Source organism: Ilyonectria robusta, assembly GCF_021365365.1.
Source record: "Ilyonectria robusta strain PMI_751 chromosome Unknown BGZ61scaffold_8, whole genome shotgun sequence".
Taxonomy (NCBI): Eukaryota; Fungi; Ascomycota; class Sordariomycetes; order Hypocreales; family Nectriaceae; genus Ilyonectria; species Ilyonectria robusta.
The window spans coordinates 53,998-78,338 of NW_025764442.1; the positions used below are offsets into that span (position 1 = coordinate 53,998).

The 24,341-nt window shown below is 53.9% G+C and overlaps 10 protein-coding genes across 10 annotated transcripts; 6 read left to right on the forward strand and 4 right to left on the reverse strand.

Moving 5' to 3' along the window:
- Positions 1 to 109: 109 nt before the first annotated feature.
- On the reverse strand, positions 110 to 835 carry BGZ61DRAFT_531388 (uncharacterized protein; the record flags this gene model as incomplete). The annotated part of the gene is made up of 3 exons (XM_046253696.1): positions 110 to 138; positions 194 to 576; positions 630 to 835. The coding sequence occupies 3 exons, from the start codon at positions 833 to 835 to the stop codon at positions 110 to 112; spliced, it is 618 nt and encodes a 205-aa protein (XP_046105068.1).
- Positions 836 to 1,744: 909 nt separating this feature from the next.
- BGZ61DRAFT_449504 (uncharacterized protein) lies at positions 1,745 to 3,575 on the forward strand. The gene is made up of 4 exons (XM_046245623.1): positions 1,745 to 2,307; positions 2,385 to 2,583; positions 2,644 to 3,017; positions 3,080 to 3,575. Exons 1-4 carry the CDS (start codon positions 1,898 to 1,900, stop codon positions 3,369 to 3,371), a joined length of 1,275 nt encoding a protein of 424 aa, XP_046105069.1. The 5' UTR covers positions 1,745 to 1,897; the 3' UTR covers positions 3,372 to 3,575.
- Positions 3,576 to 4,055: 480 nt separating this feature from the next.
- On the forward strand, positions 4,056 to 4,967 carry BGZ61DRAFT_476838 (uncharacterized protein; the record flags this gene model as incomplete). Its single annotated transcript, XM_046248841.1, has 2 exons — positions 4,056 to 4,220; positions 4,293 to 4,967. 2 exons carry the CDS (start codon positions 4,056 to 4,058, stop codon positions 4,965 to 4,967), a joined length of 840 nt encoding a protein of 279 aa, XP_046105070.1.
- A 538-nt stretch (positions 4,968 to 5,505) lies between these two features.
- Positions 5,506 to 6,745, forward strand: BGZ61DRAFT_476839 (uncharacterized protein; the record flags this gene model as incomplete). Its single annotated transcript, XM_046248842.1, has 2 exons — positions 5,506 to 5,903; positions 5,965 to 6,745. The coding sequence occupies 2 exons, from the start codon at positions 5,506 to 5,508 to the stop codon at positions 6,743 to 6,745; spliced, it is 1,179 nt and encodes a 392-aa protein (XP_046105071.1).
- A 92-nt stretch (positions 6,746 to 6,837) lies between these two features.
- Positions 6,838 to 8,084, reverse strand: BGZ61DRAFT_575666 (uncharacterized protein; the record flags this gene model as incomplete). Its single annotated transcript, XM_046256197.1, has 3 exons — positions 6,838 to 7,178; positions 7,233 to 7,682; positions 7,844 to 8,084. The coding sequence occupies 3 exons, from the start codon at positions 8,082 to 8,084 to the stop codon at positions 6,973 to 6,975; spliced, it is 897 nt and encodes a 298-aa protein (XP_046105072.1). The 3' UTR covers positions 6,838 to 6,972.
- Positions 8,085 to 9,581: 1,497 nt separating this feature from the next.
- Positions 9,582 to 11,673, forward strand: BGZ61DRAFT_449508 (ASST-domain-containing protein). The gene has a single exon (XM_046245624.1). It carries the CDS (start codon positions 9,856 to 9,858, stop codon positions 11,563 to 11,565), a length of 1,710 nt encoding a protein of 569 aa, XP_046105073.1. The 5' UTR covers positions 9,582 to 9,855; the 3' UTR covers positions 11,566 to 11,673.
- Positions 11,674 to 12,013: 340 nt separating this feature from the next.
- BGZ61DRAFT_575673 (uncharacterized protein) lies at positions 12,014 to 13,306 on the reverse strand. Its single transcript, XM_046256198.1, has one exon. The coding sequence runs from the start codon at positions 12,848 to 12,850 to the stop codon at positions 12,152 to 12,154; it is 699 nt and encodes a 232-aa protein (XP_046105074.1). The 5' UTR covers positions 12,851 to 13,306; the 3' UTR covers positions 12,014 to 12,151.
- Positions 13,307 to 15,807: 2,501 nt separating this feature from the next.
- BGZ61DRAFT_531395 (uncharacterized protein) lies at positions 15,808 to 16,110 on the forward strand (the record flags this gene model as incomplete). The annotated part of the gene is made up of 1 exon (XM_046253697.1): positions 15,808 to 16,110. One exon carries the CDS (start codon positions 15,808 to 15,810, stop codon positions 16,108 to 16,110), a length of 303 nt encoding a protein of 100 aa, XP_046105075.1.
- Positions 16,111 to 20,613: 4,503 nt separating this feature from the next.
- Positions 20,614 to 23,449, reverse strand: BGZ61DRAFT_449510 (uncharacterized protein). Its single transcript, XM_046245625.1, has 2 exons — positions 22,001 to 23,449; positions 20,614 to 21,953 (listed from the first exon to the last, which is right to left on the reverse strand). The coding sequence occupies exons 1-2, from the start codon at positions 23,275 to 23,277 to the stop codon at positions 20,912 to 20,914; spliced, it is 2,319 nt and encodes a 772-aa protein (XP_046105076.1). The 5' UTR covers positions 23,278 to 23,449; the 3' UTR covers positions 20,614 to 20,911.
- Positions 23,450 to 24,028: 579 nt separating this feature from the next.
- BGZ61DRAFT_350933 (uncharacterized protein) lies at positions 24,029 to 24,340 on the forward strand (the record flags this gene model as incomplete). The annotated part of the gene is made up of 1 exon (XM_046240285.1): positions 24,029 to 24,340. A coding segment is annotated over one exon (312 nt), but the record flags the coding sequence as incomplete, so codon positions are not given.
- Between the last annotated feature and the right edge of the window lies 1 nt (position 24,341).

Here is a 24,341-nt window from a genome sequence, read left to right on the forward strand (position 1 = left end):
TATAGAAGCCATGTGCCAAAAGCCAGTGTCCCTCTGCAGATTAGGCAAAGCAGTCGCGTTGCAGCTGCTGTGGGAATTGTGCAAAACACAGTAAATTTTGCCCTATCTTCTACAAACGGAAATGGTAGCGAGGGCTGCCTTAAATGATGTCTAGGACTCTCGGGCTGCATATATATGAATGATTTGATTATACCAGCCGTGTTGGCAATGATGAGCATGAACCCGATGCCCGTCACACTTTTGGCCGGGCCTGCCAGATTGTTTGACGTCCTGGCGGCAATGTTGGTAGAATGCAGCGCAAGACAGAATAATGGCAAAGTAGCTCCCAGCGACCCTCCAAAGTTCAGCTCCGAAGGGGAAGAGTATGGGAAAGCCACGTTAACGACAATAAATGGGAGGCACCACCTGAAGTGGTCGGAAGAGCGGCATGCAGCATAGGCCGATATCGCGCCCACGCAGGCATGAATTGTAAGGAGCTGGGCTTTAGACGACGTGTAACCCATGTTGGCCATGATTCGGGGCATGGTGAGCTTCATGCCAAAGTCGGACCCAGTAGAGCACCAGTAGATAATGGTGCTGAGAAAGAGCTTGTAGTCCATCAACACGGAACGGGGTACGGCCCGGAGAACTTGTGGCCCTTGCTGGAGATGGTGGCGCCTCCATCGCGGAACTGCTTGCGCAGTACCAATGAGTTCTTCTCATCCCTGTCAAGATGGGGAGAGAGCCTCAGTGTTTCGAGAAGGATGAAGGGGACGAGGAGGCCAAGGAAGACCGTGATGATACCTTCGACAGTGAAGAGACAGTGCCAACCTTCAAGGCCACCAAGACCAATCATTTTAGTGATGAAAAAGGTGAGGAGGGTGGAGAAGGCACCGGCGAGAGTACTAGCCGTGTAGAACAGTGCGATTTAAGTGCCGTCTTCATTTGGGGCGTACATTGACGACACCATCAAGATAGCTCCAGGATAAAACCGACCTCTGTGATACCGAGACAAAAGCGGGTAGCAACCAAGCCACCGGAGTTCTGCACGATGGCCATTAGAGTCATGACTGTTCCCCATGCGATTGTCATGATTCCAATCCAGTGGGACGGACGACGAAACTGCTGGAGCATGATGTTCGGTGAGACCACTAATGTGTCCAACCTTATTAGTGAAGACAAAATCTGTCGCAATATATAACGCATGAAAATCCTAGTGATCTGCATGGGGCACCCTAACCTCTTGATATCGGATAGTAGTGTGATTCCAGGCTCCTTAGGTTTATTGCCATCGGCATCTATCTAAAGTACCGGTATCAAAACAAGTAGCCGTGTAGGCAAGTGGTTTTATCTGTTAGGCCTGAGCATGACGTTTAGTTGGCTGATAGTTTCCCTTGGAAGCCCGGTTGTGATTTTCGGAACTACTTACAGCGGCGATTCTTCTCGCCCTACGGAAACGCAGATGTACGCCTGGAGGCTGGAGTTCTTTCGTGGAGCTTTATCTCTTAAGCTCACCCCGCTCGTAGTTCCATTCATTGGTCCTTGTCCTGTCTATCGTAGTGAATGCATATCTAGGACGAGACCCAAATGACTCGATGAAGAACACTGTGTGGCCGCTTAGTATCCCATGTGTGTGGTCGAGAGATTCCAATCAGTCCTAGCCCGCCTAAAAGCGACTTACGGGTTTGCGCCACGTGAGCGACAATAATCCAATCATTAGATGAGACGCAACTCCAATCAAACGATTCATGCCCAACGCCATTTCGGGCCCAATCCATCTCGCCTCACAAAACTACCCACCACTGCGGGAAGAGCGACCGATATCGAGACAGCCTACCATTATCCTCGTCCTCCTTCAAAGGTGCGGCTCCGGCCCCTACTTCGTTGTATACAGTTGTGTACAAGGGCAAGAAACGAAATGGCATCGCCGTTGAGCGTGGGAGATTGCATCGCCATCATTGGTGTGGTCATCAAGGGCTATGGCGCCCTGAGCGGCACATCGGATGATGCGAAGGAGCTCGGCAGATTGACGGACGACCTGCTTCGCCTCCAAGAAATTCTGAAGCAACTCCCCAAACAAGACTCATTTCAGGCGTCTAATCAGAACGCCGGCACCAAGGAACTCGATGAAGCCATTAGACATTGCCAAGAAACTCTATCAGAACTGGCTAGTGTAGTGAAAGAATATGAGCCCACCAACTCTAGAGCGAAAAGGTACTATCGGCGGTTGGCTTGGACCTTTGCGGGAAAGGAGAAGACCCAGCCACTCCAGAAGCGTATACAGAGCCTTACGGCCAACGTACTCTTACTCCAGAATGGCCTCCAGAGGTACGTTTGTCTAGATTTCACGACAGCATGAATTTACTCTCGAGTCGCTCACCGCATGGTCATTGCGAATCAAACAGACAAGCCATTGAAGACCTAAAAGCAGGGATCCAACAACAGATGACTGGCCTCTCATCTCAAATGCAAACGGTCAACGAAGAGGTCAAGTTGTCTATATACGCCGCAATCGATGAGCCACCCGACCAGATGCCTATTAAGTTCAGAGATGCGACTGGTGAAAAGTACCGGGTACCACTGAATCTCTACCAGAATTTCGAGGTACGTTCCCCGGTGGGCTGCCGCAATTGCTCGCTGAGAACAAACTGACTAATTGTGCAGGACTTTTGCGAATTTCTAGGGTTCGTCTTTAGGAAGAACGATTTGCTGTTGCCTTTTGTTGCTCGGAAGGACTTCTGGCTCTTTACCCCAGCAGTCAATGGTTCGCCGTGGTGGTACTTGATTCATGAAAGCGACTGGGCGCAGGCTGCCCGCCCTGGGTCTCAACTTGGTATGTCCTTGTTCCAGGCAGACCACATCGAGTGGTTGCCAAGTGGCGTCTATTCGTGCGGCTTTCAAGAATATACCAAGGAAGCGCGTACGAAAGAAAGGACGTGGCCTCTCGTCCCAGGACCACAGAAAGACTCGTATATCCGGTTCTCAACACCGGTGCCGCCATGGAGCACACTTCCACAGAATCTGGAGTGTCTTTGGTGGTATGCCCCTTGAAAAGCACGACCATTTTGAGATGTTCAAATTTCTAAGAATGGATGTCTAGGTCTGAACCAGCCGTCTTTGGCCCAGTTTCGACGACACGGCCAGCGAAGGACGAGCGGCGGTTAAACGTGATGAAGAGCTTCGCATCCGCTGAACACACGTCGAGAAGCACAGCTCCCAGGAAAGTGCGAACCCAAAGCCAGATGCCCCGACCGCAATATTCGGGGTTTAGAGTGAGACAAAAGAATATATTTGGGGGTGTTGAGCACGCTTGGGATGATGACATGCCACGAAGAGGAGGATCCAGCAGATTCACGTTGGTAGAGAGCGACGAGGATGAGGACGATGAATAAGATCATTTCAGCAAGGGGGCACTGAAGCTATATCCAAACAGCCCCATGGATTCGTCGCCTCATGATGGGATTTTAGAGCGCAAGTATCAGAGGGTTGGAAGCAAGCTTTCGTGAGTCGTGAAACCAGGAGACGCGCAGCAAAAGAAGTGAATAGTCTGATCTGTAAAATCTCCCCTGGGAGGGAGTGATTAAGCTATATAGAGGTAATCAGAATTAGAGGTTGCTGCATTCCTCTACTATCACCCCGAGGAAGAGGGGACTTGAAAGAGCTCATCCGAGTGTGGCGGCATGGATTGTGATGGAGGCCTTCACAAATCACAAATCACAATACGCACCCTTTTCCGGCTGCAGGGCTTTGGATCAAAGACCCACAATATCACAGGATAAGGAATCGCGCCTTTTTAGTCAGCATGGGATCTTTGTCTGATAGGTCACGTGCCTCCGTGTGATCGCCTCTCGGCGGAAGGCGCGTCATTGCCCGCCCGCGGGTCGCCCGCTTCTGGTTCGGAGGGGAAGGTTTAGCGGCGCGAGTCTGCCTCTTGGATTCGAGCTTCATTGCCCATGACACTGCGACTTTGCGATACCTCCTCTTCTTCTTGCCTCGTTGCTCGTGACCTGCTCCTGTCGATCTCGGATGTAATTGAATGATCCAACTCTCCTCTCCAAACACCGCCTCTCAGCATCATGGATAGCTTCCTGGGTTACTTCTCGCCGCGGAAGCAACAGCCGCCCCCTCCTCCATTCACCGAGGCGCAATCGCCACTCAAGGACACCGCGTTGCCCAAGGAGGACAATGTCCGCACGCCGCACGGCTTTGTGCGCCGCTCGATCTCAGCCGTGGACAGTCAGGTACGTTGCGAATTGCTGGGCGCCTGCGGTTCCGTTGCGCAAGGCTCCAGACCAGGCTGACTGTTGCGACAGCGTGGCCAAGTTGCCAATGCCTCGTCGCCCGCCGAAAACGACGACTCGATTGAAGATGACGACCATCCCACCCAGCCCGACAACGTAGCCGACGGGGATGTCGACATGATGGACGCTGAGCCTGCACCTCCCAGTGCAAGCAAGTACGGTTTCCTGTCCCCCCAAGTCCGGCGAGGCGTGATGGGTGCCGAACCGGTCCCTCCGAGTGCTGGCAAATATGGCTTCCTCTCTCCTCAAGCTCGGCGATCTGCCCGCAACTCGGCAGTGCATCTGGAGCAACCCGACGCAGACGAGCCGGTCGGAGACGACGACGACGCGCAATACACATTCACCGGCATCCTCGACCACCGCTGGACGGACAACGCCATCGACGTCAAGGTCGCGTGGGAGGAGGGCCCCGCCACCTGGGAGCCCGAGGAGAACCTGCACCGCGACGCCCGCGAAAGCCTGTTCGCCTACTGGAAGTCGGTGGGCGGCCGGCCGCTGAACCCCGTCGACCCGGACCTGTTTGTCATCTTCGCCATCCGCAAGCACTCGCGCAACAAGAAGCGCCTGCTGGTCGAGTGGCTGGGCTACGACGCCAAGGAGATGACTTGGCTGCCCGTGGCGGCGGTTGAGGAGACGGCCAGTGAAGTGGTGGCCGAGTACTGGAAGGGCTTGAAGAAGACCAAGTGAATGGGCGCGCAGTGTTGGGCATTGGCATTGGCTGAGCGGACTGGTATCCGACTGGCCTACAGTGTGTATATTATACGGACGACTCATGTTGGGATGCTGTGGCGCTGGTTGGCACTCGTGGATGAAGGAATGGCGGAATGATGGGTCACGGCCGGTGATAAACACCACGACGGCTGGAGCTGGCACTGTATGGGCGTTGCAAGGGTTTGATGGTGATGGGGCATGTCACTATTTACAAACTCGGAATAGCCGTGAGCGGCTTCCATCAGTTGTCAGTGAGTCCTTAACGATGTTGATGTTGGTGTTGGCCATGGTTTTCGTGTTTCTGCCTGTTGAGGCTATGCAATGATGCTTGTAAGGCTCCACCCAGCCGTCTTTCATCTGTCTGCCTGACAGCTGACGACCGACAACCAACACCCACGACATTGGCCATGGTCAACCCTCACGATTCCCAGCCTCATAACAATCCCGCGCGCACTCACTGTTATACAGTAATTTTCCCCTTTACTCCTACTACCCAGTCCCTCCTCAACCGGCCATGCCGCCGCCTCCACCGCCCGCCGGACCGGCCGGCCGCGCATCCCCCGTGCTGCCCATCGTCCTCATCAGCGCCGTCTTCGTCTTCGGCGTCGACGCCATGATCGGCCAGATCCTCCGCAACGGCTACGTCGACTTCGCATCGTCGCTGCTCGCCGACGACGGCCGGCCGCACTTCCTGCCCGGCACCAACTGGCTCATCCTGCGGCACTTTGTCGGCGTGCCGCCCGTCGATAAGTTCCTGGCCACGGCCAACGTCTTCTGGGCCAATGTCGCCGACGGCTCGCGGCTGGAGCTCTCGCTATTTGCCTTCTTCTTTGGCACGCAGCTCGTGGGCTTCTTTACCGTGTTTATCATCGAGGCCCAGCGCGTGGCCAGGCGGAGCAGCCTGCTCTTCAAGTGAGTCGTCTCATTCCAGGCGCTGTGTGTCGAGTCTTTCCGTGCTGACAGTGGCAACTAGCCCGCTCGTATGGGGTTTCTTGATGCAGACGCTCGGCTACGGCATCGCTGCGCCCGTCTTCTTCGCCCTGCACCTGGCCGTGACGTCCAAGTCCAGACTGGTGGACACGGTGCGTCTGCGGGACCCGATCAGCCTGCACAGCATCGTGCCCGCCTTTGCGCTGGGCTACTTTGCATTGTGCCTGTTCCTCGCGTATCCCTACTCGCAGGGCAGCGTGCGCCAGTGGACCAATGCCGTCTGGCAGACGTTTCCGCTGCACGTTGTCGCGTGGCAGGCGATCATCACGGCCGTCATCAAGCGGACGAGCCTTGGCCAGGACGCCTTCACGTCCAAAATTCAGCTGGACCGGAGGGCCCTGACGGCGGCGTACGGGTTTGCCTGGAATGTTGCCGTCTCGGGCCAGGTGGGCACGTCGATTGCCTTCATCCTCTCCTGGACGAAATTGATTCCCGCCCATGCTGCGCGCGCGTTTGCGTTTCGCCCCGTCTTCCTCCCCGGGCTTCCTCACACGTCGACGCCCATGGCCTCGCCGGCCGCGGCCACTCACAACTACTTCCAGTACGACCTGTACGTGGGGTCTGCGGTGGCCATCATCTGGGCGGTGTACCTGCTGTCCGAGGTCAGCCCCGTGCTGTCGACGGCGGCGGAGCGGAAGAAGCTTGCGCGAGGGATTGCGTGGAGCGTGTGGGCGTCGGGACCGGCGGGCGCGCTCGTTGCGCTGATGCGGCACAGGGATGAGCTTGTCTTGGCTGCTGAGCTGAAGGCCGAGAGGTCGCAATAGTTGGAGATGCTGCGTATCCTCGACAGTGATGGGGAGGACCTGTTGTCTCATGTAACATATTTACGGTCGATGATGAGGGAGAGCCCGTGGTGATTTGGATACCGCCAGAGAATGTCTAGTGTAGTCACATTAAGTGACAAGACACACACTGAGCTTTGAGTGTGCATTACATGTAGTCTATACTGTATATATGCAAATCATACATGCCCAAGGCACAAGCATACGCTTTATTTGGCCTCACCTAGAGGAATGTTCATGCCGTGACATCCAGCATAGGCCGATTTCTCTGCCGGCTTCCACCCACTCTTCTCCAAGAGGCTCTCGTCGGCAAGGCGGTAGACCTCGACCTTGAGCGGCCGGCAGCACTTGATCATCTCCTCCTCACTATCCTCGCCGAATCCCCAGAGCGACAAATCGCCGCCGGGACATGTGCCTATCGCGCAACACCGTTAGCCACAATCCCCACAAGCAACGCGGTCCGACGTACTCAGCGCCATCAGCAGGTCCTGCTCGGCAAAGAACTCCAGGTGGTCGCCGGGCTCGGCCGGGCACGGGTTCATGAAGTAGCGGCCCTTGTCGTCCAGCCCGGTGACCTGGAAGATGTTGATGACGTCGTGGACGTCGGCCTCGGCCAGGCCGAACGGCAGCACGGCGCGCGTCAGGTTGGAGTGGCACTGGAAGTTGTACGTGCCGCCGCTCAGCACCGTGTTGATGTACGGGTCGCACCGCGTGCCCAGCAGGTCGTGCACGCGGCCGCCGTGCTCGTCCTCGCCGTACCAGTCCAGCGTGTCCTTGATGATGGTCGCCAGCGGCCGCATGTACGGCAGGTTGGACCAGAGCTTGTCGTAGGTTGTGACGTGCGAGGCGTGCAGCTGCTTGGTGCGGCTGGCCCAGAAGCGCTCGCGGGGGTTGTGGGCGTTCCAGATGTTTAGGTCGCCTATTCACCGAGGGTGAGTGTATTAGTATGTGTATACAAAGAGTTAATTTTCGTCTCGTCGTGCCTCATACTCTCTCACTTCTCTGCAACCCCCGTTCACCACTAGGCATCGTCCCCGCATAGACCCCTCACTACGACTTCTCTCTCCTCGAAATGCATACCAACCTGGGGACCCTCCGGGGTGCTAATCTTTACAATAGAGCCGGCCGGGGCTTTCCATGCTTTCCCGGATCGTATGGGCAGCGTAAACTCCTCGACCAGGACTCGGGGCGCCTCCCGGAAGGCCGTGTACCGGGCCTTGTCCACGTTCAGCGGGGAGCTGTCGTCGGAGGGCAGGTAGGCCGGGACGGGCTTCGGGATGGGCTTCCGGTTCGCGAGGCGTTCGGCATTAGTGGCGGGCATCTTGGCGGTTGAGACAGGGCAACTTGGTCACTTGGATATTCTATCGCGAGAAGGATTCCGGAAGCACGGCGTTGGAAGTTATATACACGGCCGCATCGTGGAAGCCCCCACTTGAAGCTTTTCCCGTCGGTATCCGTTGCCGATGCCGCTCTGGACGGGTCACGGAGTTGCCCCTCCGAGCCATCGGCCAAGTTTCGGGGGGCCGGCTCGGCGTGGATTGCCCTATACTTACTGCTGACAAAAGATTGGCAGAATTGGGTAATGGATACGATGGAGTCATTGATGCCGGGGCGGGGTTGAAGGCTTGCGTTTGCCGATGATTAGCGATGCGGGACAGCTTGGCGAGACACGGGAATATCACATTGCGAAAAGGGCTTGTCCCAGGGCGTGACGGATGAAACAGGAAAAGTAGAAGTAGTAACATCAAAAACGGGCTAGAGACGTGAAGCCGCAACGCTCATTACTTATAGACGTATTCATTCAGGATATTTTGGATATCTGGAGGGGGTTAGTCCTGTTGTGTGTTGAGTCAGACATGGCTTGAAGGGCGCGACATTTAAGATGGCGGGGGGGTTCAAAAGGGCACCTCTCACAGGTTGAGTCCGGGAACACATCTCGATCGATTCAATGTTTCCACCCATTTATTTAATTGAGTTCTGAATCAAACGCTGTGTAATTAGTCGGGGTCTCTATTATTCTTGCCTCTGATTGAGGTTGCAACTCTATGACAGCTGCTAGTGCAAGCCAGGTCTTGTGGGCTGTCGAGGGCTGAAGCCATGAACAAAACATGCGCTAAAACAGAAAAGGGGCACGCGCTGAAAAAGAACGCTAAGTGCGCTGAGCAATGGGCGAGGCGCACTAAAAATAGGGGGCTTTCGGGGCTAGTACCTAGAACTTACGATTTTTCGACGTCTTCGATTTTGGGGCATTTGCCTTTGCACACTGTCTAATAATCTGCGACCGTACTGGAGCTGTATATTGATAGAGTGAGCTGGAATCCCCCAGGTCCTCGGACAATGGTACACGTCTGTATTGACAACTGCCTCTAAAATCGGTGGAATTCCCTTTTCTACGGTGGGTTTGGCATCCAAGGGAGTTGACACATAAAGTCTCATCTTGATCCTAAGACAAAAGGTAAATGTTTCTGCGTGTTGATATCCCGGTCTCGGCTCAGAGATTCCCTGGCCGATGTGACAAGGTCCACCTGGCCGTCTGGCTGTCAGTGCATCCGACTATTGGGTTCGGAGCATAGAACCGTCTGCTTCTGGTGTAGAATCGTCAATAGAGGCAGTAATCCCTGAAGAACTCCACGTAACGGCCTGCACAGATCAAACCAACTGGCCAATACAATGTACCGCTGCCCCGGCCCATCGGCTTCAATTCAGCTCAACCCCTGGCACGCGACCTCCAGACGGGAAAAGCGGCTGAAATGGAGATCGCCCAGCACACTTTTAGGGAGAGCTAGCCTGAAGCAGCCCGTGGTGGCACAAACTAGTGGACAAAAGCAAGGGGCCTCATCTTGCCGGCTGTTGCGCCTCGTCACGTCTTCAGGGGGCGCATTTCTCCTGCGTCGCCACAATTCCCGTCCTCGCGTCCCGGCCGCGCGAAACATAAAGTGCAAACGAGCTGCCCGAGGTTTTGGGCGCCGCTGTTCGCTCTTCGCGCCCCCAGTCACCCTGTCTATCCTTGTAAAGATCGGACGGGCCTGTCGACAAGGTTGCCTCCACCACCACCACCATCTCCCGCCGGAATCCTCGCGCATTTGGATGGAATGGGTTCCTCTCTCGCCTCAGTAGGGACCAGGAGGCTGGCTGTCTACCCCCTCGTCTTTATTAGCTCCGTGCTCGCCTACTTCTACTTGTTTTCCACACCTGATTATCCACAACCGCACAGTGTCCAGCCGGCCGACTTTCCCGAGTTTTCGTCGCACGCCTACGTCGAGGTCAGGTACGAGGAGGAGAACCCGGCGATTTGGCCGTACTTGGTATACAAAAGCTCGCCCTTCAACCCGCCGTCTTTCTTGACCTCGACAAATGGATATCCCATTGCCGATGGCTATCTGCTCTTCACACCCGGGAATCACAAGGAGCTGAAGGGGGCGAAACAAACCCTGCCCATCATAATGACCACCGACAACGACCTTGTCTACTGCTATGAGCACAATGACATCCGCGCCGAGGATTTCCGCGTCCAGAAGATCCTTGGCAAACCTCACTTGACTGGATGGCAAAGCAGTTCCAAGGCAGGCCAGGGCCATGGGGAATGGTTCGTTCTGGACCATCAGTACGCCAAGACTACGTATCGGTTGGACGAAAGCCTCAACGTCACAACCACGGACCTGCCAGAGCCCACCGCCACTCCCCGCTTCATCGATCCTCGCGAGCATGAAGTCACCCCGCAAGGAACGCTCTTGGTTACCGCTTACAACAATACGCCTTGCGACCTGTCGGGAATGGGTGGTCCCAAGGATGGTTGGGTCATGGACAGCATTGTCTATGAGATCGATCTCGTGACTAGGGATGTCGTTTCTTCGTGGAGCGCCCTTGGGCATCTGGACGTCACCAAATCCAGGCTAGGATGGCCCACGCATACCAGCGATGGCTCCCAGAAGAACCCGTACGACTTTTTCCACATCAACTCCGTCCAGGCCGTGGGAATGAACTACCTCCTCATCAGCAGCCGCCATTACTGGGCCTGCTACCTGATTGACAGGAAAAATGGCGATATTATTTGGACACTGGACGGTAGCGGGGAGAAAGGGGGCGGTAGCTTTGGCCCATTACCGCCGAAGGGCCAGTTTCGCTGGCAGCACGATGCACGGATATACAACGTGACAGACAAATCCTTCGAGATCAGTGTCTTTGACAACCACAACGCGCATAATCTAGTCAATGAGGGATCGAGCGGCCCTATCCGGCTGAGCGCGACGATCCCTCCCAACCCATCGGTCCCCCCCGTCGTCCTCATCAACATCCCGCCTCTCGAGCTCATAGATTCCCAAAGTCAGGGCAGCTACGATGCGGCGCTGAGCAACGGCAACCAGCTGGTGGGCTACGGCGACTTCCCTTTGCTCCGCGAGTACGGCCCGGGCAACGACAAAAACGACATCCGCTGGGAGGGCCGGTTTGGATACGAAGGGGCCGTGAACAGCTACCGAGTCTTCAAATCCGACTGGAAGGGGACCCCGAGGCAATGGCCCCCGTCGCTGGTGTACGAGAAGGAAGGCCATCACATGAAGGCGTACGTGAGCTGGAACGGGGCCACAGAGGTCGAGTTTTGGAGGTTGTACCAGGTAGAGATTGGCGTGAGGTTGACGCCTCTGGGTTACGCGAACAGGACCGGTTTCGAGACGGTCATTGATATCCCCAGCCGCTTCAACGAGACCATGTGTATCGTAGCGGCTGCCATGCAGAACGGCGAGGAAATCCGGTTGTCAAATAGGGCGTGTTATGGGGGATACGATCAAGCAGCGCATCAATGAGCGCACTAAAATAATCTTTTGGTCTTGGCCGCGTGGTTAATGGAGTTATATAGACTGTATTTTATACGGGGATGAAACATTAATGATTCAATTCTCTAATTACTCAGAGCAAGTTTCTGCATTTCATCGGTTCATGTTGATACTGTAGCATGTCTTATATTGATCTATCGCTGATTCTGCCTGTTGATATTTATTGTCGCAATCCCGCTACGGCAAAAGGAAATGATCACTCCTCTTGCCGGTGGCATTATTGTAATCCATATCTCCGTCTGACATTTCTTTGGCAAGGTCACCAACAAGGTTAACGAAGCATGAGAGGTCAATTTCTGCAGTGGTTTCAAAGCGGTTTAGGATGAGAGGTTCGTAACGCGATAACAGCCAGTTCACGGGGGTCTGTTCTAACTACTGCATTTTCTTGAAATATCCCATGACATTAGATAATGCTGGGAGAAAACTCAAAAGATACTAGTAGGAATCACAGGGACGATGCTAGACCTTAGGCCCTGATCCGCAGAGACCTTAGACCTTGGCCCTAGGCCCTAGACCCTAGATCCTAAACCCTAGACTCTAGATCTTAGACCTTGGTCTAATTCATCCCACTCTCAATCTCCACCACATGCCGAGTCATTGGGTGCACCGTGCAGGTTGATGAACCATGAGTTTCAAGAAATTCCACGCCCTGGTCGTCGATGAACACGTACTGGACGGCATCTCCTCTTGGGCCTTGAAGTATCATCTGGTGCGTGATTTTAACGGGGCTCAGGAGGTTGGTAACGACAATGTTGGGTTTGCTGCATATGGTGCCGATAGCCAATGTTGCTTTTCCGAATTTGGCTAAACTGTGCTGAAGACGATTGTTTCTTCTGCAGTTCCAGACCAGTTCCTTCCACTCCTGGGAAGGCCAGTGTGCATGACACTTCTCAGATTCGTCCATACTTTCGAGTGGTGAGTTGGGTATTTCAAGACGCAGAATAACAGCGAGCTGACTTCTGTCTCGCACCTGGGACCAATAGGCATACTTGTTGGCAATTTCGAAATCCAACACCATAGAGATAGCCTGCTTCGTCGAGTTAAAATCTCCAGGGCGACCAGAGAGAAGAGGGGTCATTTTGACAACCCGCCCAGCTTCGTCGAATATAGGGTTGATTGATGTCTCGTAGCCTCCTCTGTAGAGTACTGTATGACTCGGGGCACTGGCAGGAACCTCTGGAGCCGACGTGACTATGGGAGATATGCCAGGAGCTCCATAGAACATCTCGGAAGTTGAGCGATGTCGAGAGGGCATTTGCTCACCAGGAAGCAGTGAAGATACTCCTGGTCGAGAAGCAGTTTGGCGGGCTGATCGAGCGCGCTCAGAGGAAGCTGCCTGGATCTATTTCAGGGAAGCATAACGGGCTGAGATTGTGTCGAGCAACCAGAATTGACAGCTTTCCGTCAAACAAACATCCTTGCATCGAGGTGTCATAATGGCAGTTTGAAGTTCTTCGTTGATACCGCAGCTGTTCATGGATGCACGCCAGACAAGGTCGTCGTCCGAGGAAGCATCTTCTTCACGGATGAAGGTTCCGTAAATGTGGGCTCTTGCCATACTGTCAAAGGTCACCGGACCGCCGTCGATTTCTCTGCCATCGTCAGGGCCGCGGTTGATCCAGCGGGACCAGATAGTCTCAGAGGCACTTTCGTTGAACCCGAGGAATGTGAGCGTCTCTTGAGAGAAAAGGACCTCGGGAATGTCGATGAAGTGCTCAAGATTCTCGGTATTGGGGGTTCCAGGAGAAGCAGCCATTTTGCTTCAAAGGGCGAGTTTCGCATTTGTTTCTGACTGACTGCAGAGAAATGGAAAGAGGTCACGGGTGCCTGAGGACCTTTATAGGTGTTGTTGGGGACACCACGTGATGGAAGGAAAGCTCCCTGCCTCAGGTTTTAAAGGTACATCAAGGTCCTGAGACTTCCAGTTCCTACCCTAAGATAAAATTTACACAATAAAACTTAGGGAATGAACACGTGGAATAAAGCTTATATAATTTTGTTAGGTTAAGTTTACTAATAGGTATTTGGTTTTTTTTTTAGCTTCACTCAATATCATCAGATAGATCAAAGCCATGCAGTATTCACAAACAGTAGAGACAAACAGTAAGTTTACTAATGGATATCTTGTTACGACATCTTGTGCTTCAGAGTGTGAATAGCAATTCTTTCTTCTTGAAGCCGAAATGAGAAATCGTGCGCAATCGCACCCCGCGGGTCTGGCCTGTGGGATGCTGCGACCATCATCATGGGTTAGCACTTCGTACAAGAAGGTGGATGGGGTTGTGCATGCTACTTATACCGTAGAGGCCACAATGCAGTCAAGTTGGTCATGATGTTTTTGCCTGCTCGCGGTTGTGCGGCTTGAAGGCAGCCGAATCCTTCAACAACACCGTTGGTTTACTCTGTGAATCAAGCACTGTACTCTGTGAGTCAATCACTGTGCTCAGTGGAGCAAGCACTGTACTCTGTGAATCACAAATAATCGTTACGTTTGTCGTCTTCTCGCGACATGCCAATATGAATGTTATCTTCTAGAGTGATTTCTCAAAAAAGTCCAATCAATCTGAAGTTTTCAAAGTTCTAGCTTCAGTTCGAAGCACCTTGCGTCATGGTTTGCCAAACAAGCCACGTCCACGTGCGACTTCACCTTAGTTATTGCCCGCCTGTGTCATACCGCTCTCCCCGGTTCCAATCGGACGTACTGGTATGGTTGTCGTACATCAAACAAAAGTGCGGTAAATATTTGTTACAAAGGTTGGAGAAATTTTGAACCTGGCCCTGGTCTATCCCATTCTTTCATCAAACGAAGTTGACTCTGGGCAACTTTGCTCAACTCCGCATGACTCAACGCAACCCTATGACTCCGTAATGTGACTCTTCTCATGGTTTGTTGGATCTTCTCGTCTCCCTGACTATTTGCTTTCTCTACCTATAGCAGCTCACCACTCTCTCTATATATACCCCTTGCCACCTGATGTAGTCCTTCTTGACTCCTTACTCCCCAATCTCTAACCTACGCTACTATACTGCAATATGTTATACGCTTTTACTATACCACCGTCGAACTGAATTGGGGGACACTAGATGGAAAATCTCAGCAAGCTCCCACTGCCCAGGAACTTGTACGATGAAACCTGTCGGAGCGCAACTTCAGTCAACTCAGGCCTTCCTCCAAGATCGCGAACATCTTGAGCCAGACCAAAGAGCCCACGACGGACGGTTGAGAAAGTTTAGTATCTCGCCACACCGCCAGAGCTGGGCTATGCATATCGTGGCAGCCTATGTTACAACCGCCGTCTGTACTAAGGTGAGTACCCGACTCCAAGTGCCTCAAATCACGAGCCATCAAATACTAACCGTTACTACAGAGCTCACCAAGACGTGCCAAGTTCAAAAAGGGAAAAATATCAAGAGCGATGATCCCCATTATTCCCAGATCCTAGTGCGCAGAACGACTGCCTACCTATATATCACAAACTCCAAGATCCTGGCGACTGTCCGATGTTCATGCCTCCTCGTAGCTTAGCATTGGCGGGAGACACTACCATCTGCAACTGATTTCTCCGCTCCCGATACAGGCCGTGCCTAGGCCAGTTTACCAGCCCCTGCTGCATACCTGGCAGCTTACGAGAGCATAGGCGGCATGGCTGGCACGGTGAAACCGGACTCAGAATTGGTGTATGCCTGGAGGGAGATTCAACTCTGGGACGAGGAGCTGGTTGCCACATGTCGTGGCCTTCACCCACAGGCCGAGATGACGGGCCAATTCTGCACACTGCTACGAAAGCAAGCACTTACGCGCAACCGCCCGCGGCATTTGATCTCTTATATGTACGTTTTGACTGGTTTCCTGTCCAAAGTAGAGTCTTACCACTCCCACAGAGCCACAGCCTCATCACCATGATCACCACCCATGATCACCAGCCTCACAAGAAACGAATCCCCGGCATTAATGCCAGACGGCGCATGGAGCCCGTTTCATCCCTGTTCCCGCTCATACCCTATAGGAAAATGCCCAGTCTGTGATGAACACTAGGACAACGCTATTCGTCGCTGCAAAACCGGGCCCTTATACTTGCCCCAGATAACCCCTCTGATACCGAAAAGGAGAAGAACTAATCTAACTTCTGTCTGCTCCCTCAAGGTGAGCAAGTTGCCGGCACAAGGTCAAAAAAAACACAGTTTTATCCACAATTCAAGCATTTGTTACCTATGTTCGCGACTTACTTGGAGTTCGTCAGACTGCTTGAAAACAACCGAGCAGAGCATGGAAAGGACCCTAAAGTCTGGAAGAGGAAGTGGCAGCCGAATGACTGGATCAAAGAATCCATTCTCCCAAGTCGCGCCCTCATCGTTATGTCCATCGAGCTTCAGATGCCTTTTGAGTGTGCCCTCGCCCTTGTTGCTGCGGTCCACTGGACCATGGACATTGCTCAACGAAGAGACGCCAACACCCGGGTGCCGACAATGTCCCCAGAGGATGACGAACCTCCGGATTGCTTGTGGCCAACTTAAATGCTTCCTTATTTGAACCTGCAGTCGGCGCAGCAGTCTCGTCAGAACCTAGTCAATGCTACATCGAATTCAAGCGCACGCCATACCCTCTTACAGGCCGATATAGAGACACAGGACACAGAGCAGTCAAGCGTCGCGACGGCCACCAACGAAGATTTTTCAAGGTCCTTAGGAACCGGAGGAGGATGGGAGGGGCAGAGGAGTCCGGTTAGCATCTTAGCATCAGCAGCGCTTATCCCGGCTACTCGCCCGAGGCGCCCGCCAGAAAGACGACCGCTCGAAGTTACGCCCGACAACTGCTACGAGGATTTCAAGGTCATTATGAGCAAGAAGTCACCTACGACGAATGCGGATTGCAACCTGCCACAGCCTCTCGAGCCCTCACAGCAGCCCTCACAGCAGCTGAGCAACATACCTATATTTGCAATGGCAGCCGCCAAGAGCCAGACCGGCTTAAAGTTACAAAATTTTCGAGGGAACTACGGAGATGTGTTTTTTGAACAATCTCACTGCAACTAGGCTTGCAGGTTAATGGTGGCGAAACCGGCACCGAACAAATACAAACGATTAGAGGAACTCTTTAAAACCCTCGGCCAGGCATTGATGATGTGACGGTAATGTCAGAGCGTCTCGAAAAGACAAATCTCACTCCAAACGCCCCAAGGACTCGGACTGTGAAACGCATCGGACGCAAGGAGGATGATCATCATGATGAGCAGTCAGATGAGGACGAGAGGATGGACGACCAGACGATGGATGAGAATGTGGGCATGACGGAAGTTACTCTCTGGCAAGCATCTGCCATTACTGCTCTCCAGGACATCTCAGAAACCTTTCTCACGGATATACTTGCTTGCAGGTATCCTTATATCTCTTCACTATCTATACAAATATCTTCTAGACGCAAACCTCGCAGCAATCTATGCGAAGCGTGTTGCTTTCTAGGCAAAGTATATTAAAATTGTCTTCAATATATTGAAGAGTATGGGCTACACGGATGCCCTGTTCACTAGTCGTAGTTCTATAGCATAATTAGAGGCCGTGCTGTAGATTTTATATCTACTCGGCTATAGAAAGTGAAATACATACCTTGATCTCTTCCAATTCTTTCCAATAATATCTCCTTGTAATATATATCCTACCTATGGGTACCCATGGGTGCCCGTGGGCTGGGTATTTAATGTAGAAGCTGATACCAAATCCCATCACTTACTATTTGGTTTTATATTTACATAAGCAGGTGGACTAATCTTGCATGAGTATCTAAACTTAGATATAGTGCGAGGCAAGGACATGGCAGCGACTGTGTCGAGCTTCTCCAAGCCTTGCCCTGTGAAAACGAGACTCCCATCAGCATCTAGCAGATCCTTGGCACGTAGTCGATCAAGACTAGTTTTGTAATTATAAACAAGCCTCAAGTAGGCTTCAAATGCTATTATTTGTATTTGTTTTTTTTTAACTCTGCTCAATATCATCAGATAGATCAAAGCCATGCAATATCCTCAAACAGTCGAGATAAAAAAATAAGTGCTACACCCAGCACCAGAAGAAACATTAGCTAAACAATAAAGTTATTGCACACTGTTCTCTGCCTGAAGCTTCCATTCAACCCCTATAATGGGTCGAAGAAGTTAGACACGGTTCCGGCAGAAGAAGAAAAAAGCAGCTTGAAACCCAAACTTGGGCCTTGGCAACTGTGACGTGCACAACAAAAATGCAGTAAATTCAAACATTCGGTTCCCTCATCGAGGGACTATTGTTTGTCTAAGATACCATGTCCATGTAAACTCTTCTCGTAGTTATGTTGAAATCATCCCCCGGGTCGCGTTTCATTTAGAAGTCGTTACATCGTACTTTTTGCGAGGACGTGATGGTCCTGCAGTGCTTTGCTGGACTGGATTGAGCTTGTCTGTTGGTGTTGGAGCACGTCTGCGTCTCCTTGCCTTCCCAGTTCCGCACCCAATACCGGGTCGTCGTTGTCAGAGACGGCTTCGACTACTTTGAGACTCTGGTAATCTGGAGTCTGAACGGCGGTGCATAGCTGCGGGAATATATATTTCGAATATGCCTTGACCCTTTTCTCAATTTCTGCATTGAGGTTGGGAAGGTGGTGGTGATGATGATGCGGGCCTCATAGAAGCCCTCCTGTCTCTGCACGCACTTGTAGCAACCAGAAGCAGAGGATATGTGCCGAGAATCTCAGTGTACCGCAAGGTCAAAGACAAGCCACCAAACTAATTGGCAAGCCTGGACCTGCGCTGAAGTATGGCCTGCTGATGTCCAGCTTTGTGAGCGACGCATGTGTTGAGGTACTGTGGGAGATTTTGGAGGATCACACTGGACCTCCCCGTGCCGCGGTCCGGTTGTCGATCGAGACTTGCAACATATCTCGTCATATTTGAGTAGTTATTTAGTAAAATTCAGCATCATGCCGCCGGGTTTGGTGGCCTATGAGGTCTGTGGGCTTGAGTCTTCTGGCTTTTCTGGACGTCACTCCATGGCAACCAGGAATGGCCTATCTGTGGGATCTCATGGTGCCCGGTCCTTTGGATAGACCCTCCCACCATCGTAGGCCGATGCGATGTTGCAGCTGCGGGCACAGAATAAAGAGAAAGTGTTGGGAGGAAGTTGAAGAGACATTATGTGTGAACCTCAGGTGGAAGAGCTGGAAGTATTGCTTCCTCTCCATCGGCTGCGACTTGTGAGTGTGGCGCGCGGGCAGTTTGGGAGCTCTCCCGATGTTGGGTTCCCCGGTCTTCGCAAGCTGTGCAGTCCAAAGCGCTCCTCAACTGAGAGTACTTAAGTCATCCTCCACGGCGGCATCCCTGTTGGAGTTGTTGCCAGGAATACCCCTGCCGCAGGCATCCGAACTGGCCCAGCACGCGGCCGGCACTCCCATCATCGGAGTAGGTGGACGATCTCGGCTCTCCGGGGTTGTTAATATATAAGTTAATTTGTCGATTTGTTTTCATTCTCTTGATCAGAGATGGTGATTCGCTATTCGTCAGCGCATTGTACAAGTTGTGTCGTGTCGTGACGTGACGTCGCGCCGGCGAAGCGGGGGATTTGTTGTTTCCGCCCCTTCGTTCTCTGTCTCATCGTGGACTTCGTATCGGTCTCTGGGTTTCAAGAGAAGAGCGATCAACCATGAGATGTTATATATAGGAGGGTGAGTTACAATAACACAGTCTGTCTCCTTTTGCTGTTACCATCGGAACCACAGGCGCGGAATTTATCGACAGTCGCTTTAGCCTTTTTGCATATGTCGTGAGAATTTCCCGTTTTCGGTGATGTCGTGCATCGGTGGCGAAGGCGTATTTCAGAGAGCCCGAGGAGCGACTCACGGTGCGGTGGTCGCTCGGTCGGTCGCAGCAGCACCCGCACGACCTTTGTCCCATTCATCGATGGTCTCGAATCTTGACGACACAGTTTAGGTGCCAGCACATGAACACTCCCTTCGAACAGCACGCATGCATGTTCACACCCGTAGTCATAGTATTGGAATTGGTGACAAACGGCTGCCGCTCAAACTTTGGCTTGTTCCATGGATCCATCTTGAAGTCCTGGACAGCATGACTTTCCGACGACCGGACAGTGGCGACATTAAATCCAGGCATAGTCCAGAGCGAAACCACAACAACCTGGATCCAGGGTGTGTCGGCGTAGATGAGCAGACGCTCCTCTTTGAAGCGAACGTAAGCGAATGCCGGTTCCAGACAACAAACCATAGGAGGAGATTCTCCAGCTAGCCATGGAAGCTGAGTCTTCCAGTCGTTGGGGGCCAGCACGTGTCGATCTAGGCCCGTTTGGCCATAGAGTAAAGCCAGAATCTGTCAGGTCGGTGGCCCCTCTAGCTGTCCAACGTGCTCGAGGCCAAGCTCCGGATGCTCATTCCCACGATTGTCGCTAGCTCAGTCGCGGCCTCCTTGCGGGCCACTCGCAGTACATTGCGAGGCCATGGAGCAGCCCGAGCTTTCCATCGTCTCGTCTGTTGATGAGCCTGTTGGTGAATATTTCCCCAGACTGGCATGTCTGGGGCTGGGCCGGTGGCCGCCATTCGCAGTTGTAGCATAACGGCATGGTGAGGACTGAGGAGGCATCGCCACGAGAAGATGAAGGCCTTCGGTTTCGCAACACCCCGCAACATGCATGGTATCACAGCGAGACGTCGTGGGCATCCACCGAGGTTGGTTGTATCGCACTGCGTGCGGATCATGACTTTGGAGGCGGGACCAGTCTTGATGGGCTCCTCCACTGCTCTGAAACCAGTCCTCACAGTCACCTTCCACCTCTGGGACTGGTTGATCGTCGGGTCTTCGGCATAATGTGCTGCGTAATGATCCGGCAGACACGTCCTGCTTTGTTCTGACAGAGTGGTCTCGAACCGTACGTAGTCAGAGCGCGGGATCGAAAAGAGCTGGCACACTTCGTTATCTAAGATAGTGCGTAGGTGGGAAGGTGGGAAGTGGTGACTGCCTCAGAATTGATTAGGGAGAGTAGCCGGCAGTAACTATAATATATAGGATGTGATTAAGAAAGAAAAGAGGGAGGGAGTTGGATGAAGGACGGGTTATATAGACAACACAGGACTGAGGCACACCGCCAGAGAACAATGGATGACTCCGAGAGAAGCCAAATAACAAACGACCAGTGACGCATAGAGCCAGGACGCGTATACTAGCAAAGCCGCACAGTCGCACATGCAGTCATCAGATTTTGATACAACAATTAACATGGCACGCGCAACTCTGTGCCACGGTGAGACGCAAACTATGTGCTAATGTACAGTGGCCACCGACAATCACTTCTTGAAGCCATGCCGCTGGAACCAGCTCTGCGGGTGCTCGTCCTCCCACAGTTTCTCAGCCCTCCTGAGCGTGGCCGCCGCATCCCAATGGTCCCGGCTCTGGGCAATATCCCGCGGCGTCCTGCGTTTGTCGTCTTCCACGGTGGGATCGGCGCCCCAGTCCCTCAGAACGCGTATCACGTCCCGTGCCTCCTCGTCGCCGTCCACCGCGGCGCCGGCGGCATAGTGTAGTGGCGTTCGGCCGTCGTTTCGTCGTGAGTTTGGGTCCGCGTGGCCCTTTTCCAGCAGGAACTCTACGGTCGCGGCCGAGGCAAACCGCGCGGCGAGGTGCAGCGGCGTGACGCCTGTTTTGGCGCGCGCATCACAGTCGACGCGGCGGTCGAGCAGAAGCATCGCAAGCGCCAAATGGTCTTTCTGGACCGTCAGGTGCAGAGGAGTGAGTCCGCGGAGGTCGCGGGTCATGGGCGAGACCTGAAGGAGGGCTCGCTTCGTGCCCTCGACGTCGCCCTTCCAGGCAGCGTTGAGAAGTGCATCTTCCCAATCCTCCCGCGAATGGGGAAGAGGTCGCTGCTCTCGTTCCTTGTTTCTGGGGGGATCGGGAGATTTCGAGCCCGTTTCCGCGGTAGGTTGCTCTGGGGTTGCTGGAGCTGGAGCTGGAGGTACTGGGGGATCAAGCGGAACCAGTTCGGTGCCAATGGTTGCCTCCTCGTACGCCAAGACCGAAGGTGACGGAGGTCTGGATGCTCTCTTTTCGAGTGACAGTGGCAGAGTTGAGTCATAATCGGCATGTTTGTCGTTTGTAGGATCGGTTTGTGGAGTTTGCGGAGTTTGTACAGTTTGTGCTGCGTTTGTGCTGGGCATGTCCTTCAAACCCACAGGCGTCGTGTGCAGCGAGTGTGAACGCTGAGGTGTGTCATCTTGAGATGGCGGCAGGCGAACTTCCGTTTGCGTCGCAATGTTGACTGGGACAGGGAGCGGGACAGGAAGCGTAACTGTGCCAAGCGATCCCGGAGGCGCAGGTTTCATGAGGGCGCGTCTGTGTACGTTAGCGATGCAAACAGTTTGGCAGTGGCGGGTACTCACGAGTAGATGTTGACCATGAGCGTGCTCAGCGTGGCCAACTCTTTCTGCAGATTGACCTCTGCTTCCTTGATCTTCTCCTCCCACTCATTCTTGTACCGGTACGAGTTGTAGAAGTCCTGGAGGCCCTTCCACACGGTTCCCTCGGTCCCGTCGTTGCCCAGGTCCTCAAGCAGCTCCGTCATTTCGCCCAGGGCTTTGTCGGCGCTCTTGATGCCAGATTCGATCTGCTGCTTGAGGATCTGCCCGCTCTCGCCTTCCACCAAGTCGGGTCGCGCTTCGAGGCTGCGCTGGATCTGTGTTATAGTATCCTTTGCGGTTGTAGCCTTTGCAGACAGCGCCTGGATTTCTTCGGGTGCGCCGTGCAGGTCGTTCAGCCAGTCTGCCCATTCCTTGGCGCTGTCGGCGTGGTCTGTTAGGACCTTGAGTCCGGTAAAGGTAGCCAAGGCTTTTGGCAGCTGGTTTAGAAAGTCCCCTCCGCCTCCGTTGGGCGAAGGCTGTGTGCTGGATTCGGCTGGCGGTCTGGGTTTGGGCTTGGGCTTGGGCTTTCGGGCAGGCTTGTCGACAGGATGGCTCAAAGCAGCCGCATCGCTTGGTCGAGGTTTACGGGCGCCATCTCGTGAACGGGATCTAGGTCTGCCGCGAAGGGACTCTGGTTGTGTACGAGGCGATGGCGTATGGCTGGGAGGTGATGCGGCTGGCGATGACGAGTGATACGCTCTAGCCACTGGTCTCTGAGTATGGGAGCCATCATGTGACTGTCGTCTTCGGTCGTCGAACCTCGGGGATTCAAGTGAATACGGCTTCAGAACTGGCCTGGAGTGCGCCGAGAGTCCGTCGTAGTCTGCGTGCTGCTGCGACCCACGACGCGCATAACGGTCGACGGGGTATCGCGGCGACAGCGGACGGGTGTCGTCATCGGTGGAAATGGAGACATCTCGGCGCGCCCGCGTCCGACGGCTTCTCGAATCTCTCTCTGCGTCGGGTCTCGGACGAGGCGACACGGAACGCCGGCGGGTGTCTCTTCTCCTCGGCGAGCTCGCGTGGTTGTCGTAGTAGGGATCCGCGCCCGAAGTATCTGCGCCCGACGTCCCTGCGTGCGATCTCCGCCGCTCAGTCTCGTGCGACCTGGCCCTCCGGCTCGAGCTTCCCGGCGGCGGTTTGAGGCCGCTGGACGAGGCGCCGTGGGAGCTGACGGGCCGGGACCTGCGCGACTTTGATGGCGGCGGGCGTCGTTTGGATCTTGTCGATCGGCGGAGCTTGGAAAGGGCGCCGAGCATGGTTGATGGCTGGATCTGTGTCTCTGTCTCTCTCAGGTGGCGGACTTCGACGACCCAAGGGCTGCAGCGCGCAGGTGGTCAAGTTAAATAGCAGCCGAGCGCTCAGCGCAGAATGACGCCACTGTGGTCATCGTACAGCCTCATGGGGCATAGCGAATAGCAATGCAACGCGATATGCGATGTGCGTGCAAATCCGGGCGCCGTGATCATTGGCCGCATCACGGAGCATGTCCGCGTGTTGGATGGACAGTGACTGTGACGTGTCGCCTGATCCACCAGAAGCTTTCCCAGGGCATCGGGAGCTTAGGCGCGGGGGGGGGACAGGTCCACTAGAGCTTGGGGGGGTGGGTGCTACAGTGGGGGGACTTTAGAGGGTTCGGGGAGGTCATCAGCCTGCGGTTGGAGGCGGATGGAGGGCACAGTGGTCATATGAGGCCCCGTGACTGCGTGTTGGTGATAGCCGGCTGCCTGCAGTGGACATGGAAGCCTAGGTAAGTTACGCCGTTGGATTCCAGGTTGGGGCTGATTCTGATATCAGTGTCACCAACTTCAACTTCTTCAACTTCGCAGGCAGACCGCTGCGGCGGGGTTCCGTCGATCACTTTAGCTCCTGGACCCTGGATACAATTCTGCCCTCGCTTCGACCAGGTGGAACTATGCCGTCATAATCCCCGTCTTCAATTCCCCCTCCGAAACCAAGGACTTCCGTCTACTACAACTCTACAAATCCGGCACCACCTCCAGCTTCTTTATCACCTTCGCCGGCACGCCAACCGCCACGGAAAACTCGGGAACGTCCTTGGTCACCACGCTCCCCGCCCCGATCGTGCATCCCTTGCCAATCGTCACGCCCGGCATCACCGTCGTGTTCCCGCCAATCCAGCAGTCGTCGCCAATCGTGATGGGCAAGGCGTATTCCACAAGGTTGCGCCGCGAGGCGACGCTGGTGTCGTGCGTCGCCGAGAACAGCGACACGTTCGGCCCGAATAGCACGCGGTTTCCGATCTTGACGATGCTGCAGTCGAGAATGGAAAGGCTGTCGTTTTGGTCAGCGCCGTGTTAAA

What these genes read in the sequence shown, in the direction of transcription:
- BGZ61DRAFT_449508 (XM_046245624.1), top strand. Translation starts at nt 9,856, where the DNA reads ATGGGTTCCTCTCTCGCCTCAGTAGGGACCAGGAGGCTGGCTGTCTAC.
- BGZ61DRAFT_449504 (XM_046245623.1), top strand. Translation starts at nt 1,898, where the DNA reads ATGGCATCGCCGTTGAGCGTGGGAGATTGCATCGCCATCATTGGTGTG. An exon ending in ATCTCTACCAGAATTTCGAG is followed by an intron (nt 2,584 to 2,643) that starts GTACGTTCCCCG and finishes CTAATTGTGCAG; the next exon opens with GACTTTTGCGAATTTCTAGG. An exon ending in AATCTGGAGTGTCTTTGGTG is followed by an intron (nt 3,018 to 3,079) that starts GTATGCCCCTTG and finishes ATGGATGTCTAG; the next exon opens with GTCTGAACCAGCCGTCTTTG.
- BGZ61DRAFT_575673 (XM_046256198.1), bottom strand. Translation starts at nt 12,850, where the DNA reads ATGCCCTCTCGACATCGCTCAACTTCCGAGATGTTCTATGGAGCTCCT.
- BGZ61DRAFT_449510 (XM_046245625.1), bottom strand. Translation starts at nt 23,277, where the DNA reads ATGCTCGGCGCCCTTTCCAAGCTCCGCCGATCGACAAGATCCAAACGA. An exon ending in CTCATGGTCAACATCTACTC is followed by an intron (nt 21,954 to 22,000) that starts GTGAGTACCCGC and finishes TAACGTACACAG; the next exon opens with ACGCGCCCTCATGAAACCTG.